General features: G+C 71.5%; 1 protein-coding gene across 1 annotated transcript; it reads left to right on the forward strand.

Moving 5' to 3' along the window:
* Positions 1-288: 288 nt before the first annotated feature.
* On the forward strand, positions 289-754 carry ASCL5 (achaete-scute family bHLH transcription factor 5; the record flags this gene model as incomplete). Its single annotated transcript, XM_008049749.1, has 1 exon — positions 289-754. A coding segment is annotated over exon 1 (466 nt), but the record flags the coding sequence as incomplete, so codon positions are not given.
* Positions 755-766: the final 12 nt, after the last annotated feature.

Consider the following 766-nt stretch of genomic DNA (forward strand, 5'->3'; position numbering starts at 1 on the left):
TTGTTGCCCCACCCATGGGTGCCGGGCCCTCGGAGCTCCGCAGCGCCGGGAGCTGGAGTTGAGAAGGTAGCCGCCAAGCCTCTGGGAAGGGCCACACTTCTTCGGGGCGATGGCTCGCGTTAGGGAGCCCTCAGAAGTCACTCTAAGGGGCGAAAAGAGGCCCTAACAAGTCCGGGGACCCCAGCCCGCCGCTGGCGATGTGATTTGCTCCGTGGCAAAGACCGTGCAGACCCCAGGCCTTTCGGTGGGGAGGGGAGGCTCGCTCTGGGTCCAGCTCCACCGGGCACCATGAACAATAACGTCTGCCGCGCCCCGGTGGACCGGAGGCCCCTGGGGCCCCCTAGCTGCATGCAGCTGGGCGTCGCGCCCCCTCCCCGGCAGGCGCCAGCGCCGCCGGCCGAGCCCCTGGGCAGCGTGCCCTTCCTGCTGTACCCGGGCCCGGCCGAACCGCCCTACTACGACGCCTACGCGGGGGTGTTCCCCTACGTGCCCTTCCCCGGCGCCTTCGGGGTCTACGACTACCCCTTCGAGCCCGCCTTCATCCAGAAGCGCAACGAGCGCGAGCGGCAGCGCGTCAAGTGCGTCAACGAGGGCTACGCGCGCCTGCGCGGCCACCTGCCCGGCGCCCTGGCGGAGAAGCGGCTCAGCAAGGTGGAGACGCTGCGCGCCGCCATCCGCTACATCAAGGACCTGCAGGAGCTGCTGAGCTCGGCCCCCGACGGCGCGCCGCCCCCCGCGCCCCGCAGCCTCCCCGGCACCCGGCCCT

The sequence above is a fragment of the Carlito syrichta genome, unplaced genomic scaffold (genome assembly GCF_000164805.1).
Source record: "Carlito syrichta isolate Samal-C Ts95f unplaced genomic scaffold, Tarsius_syrichta-2.0.1 Scaffold136454, whole genome shotgun sequence".
Lineage (NCBI taxonomy): Eukaryota > Metazoa > Chordata > Mammalia > Primates > Tarsiidae > Carlito > Carlito syrichta.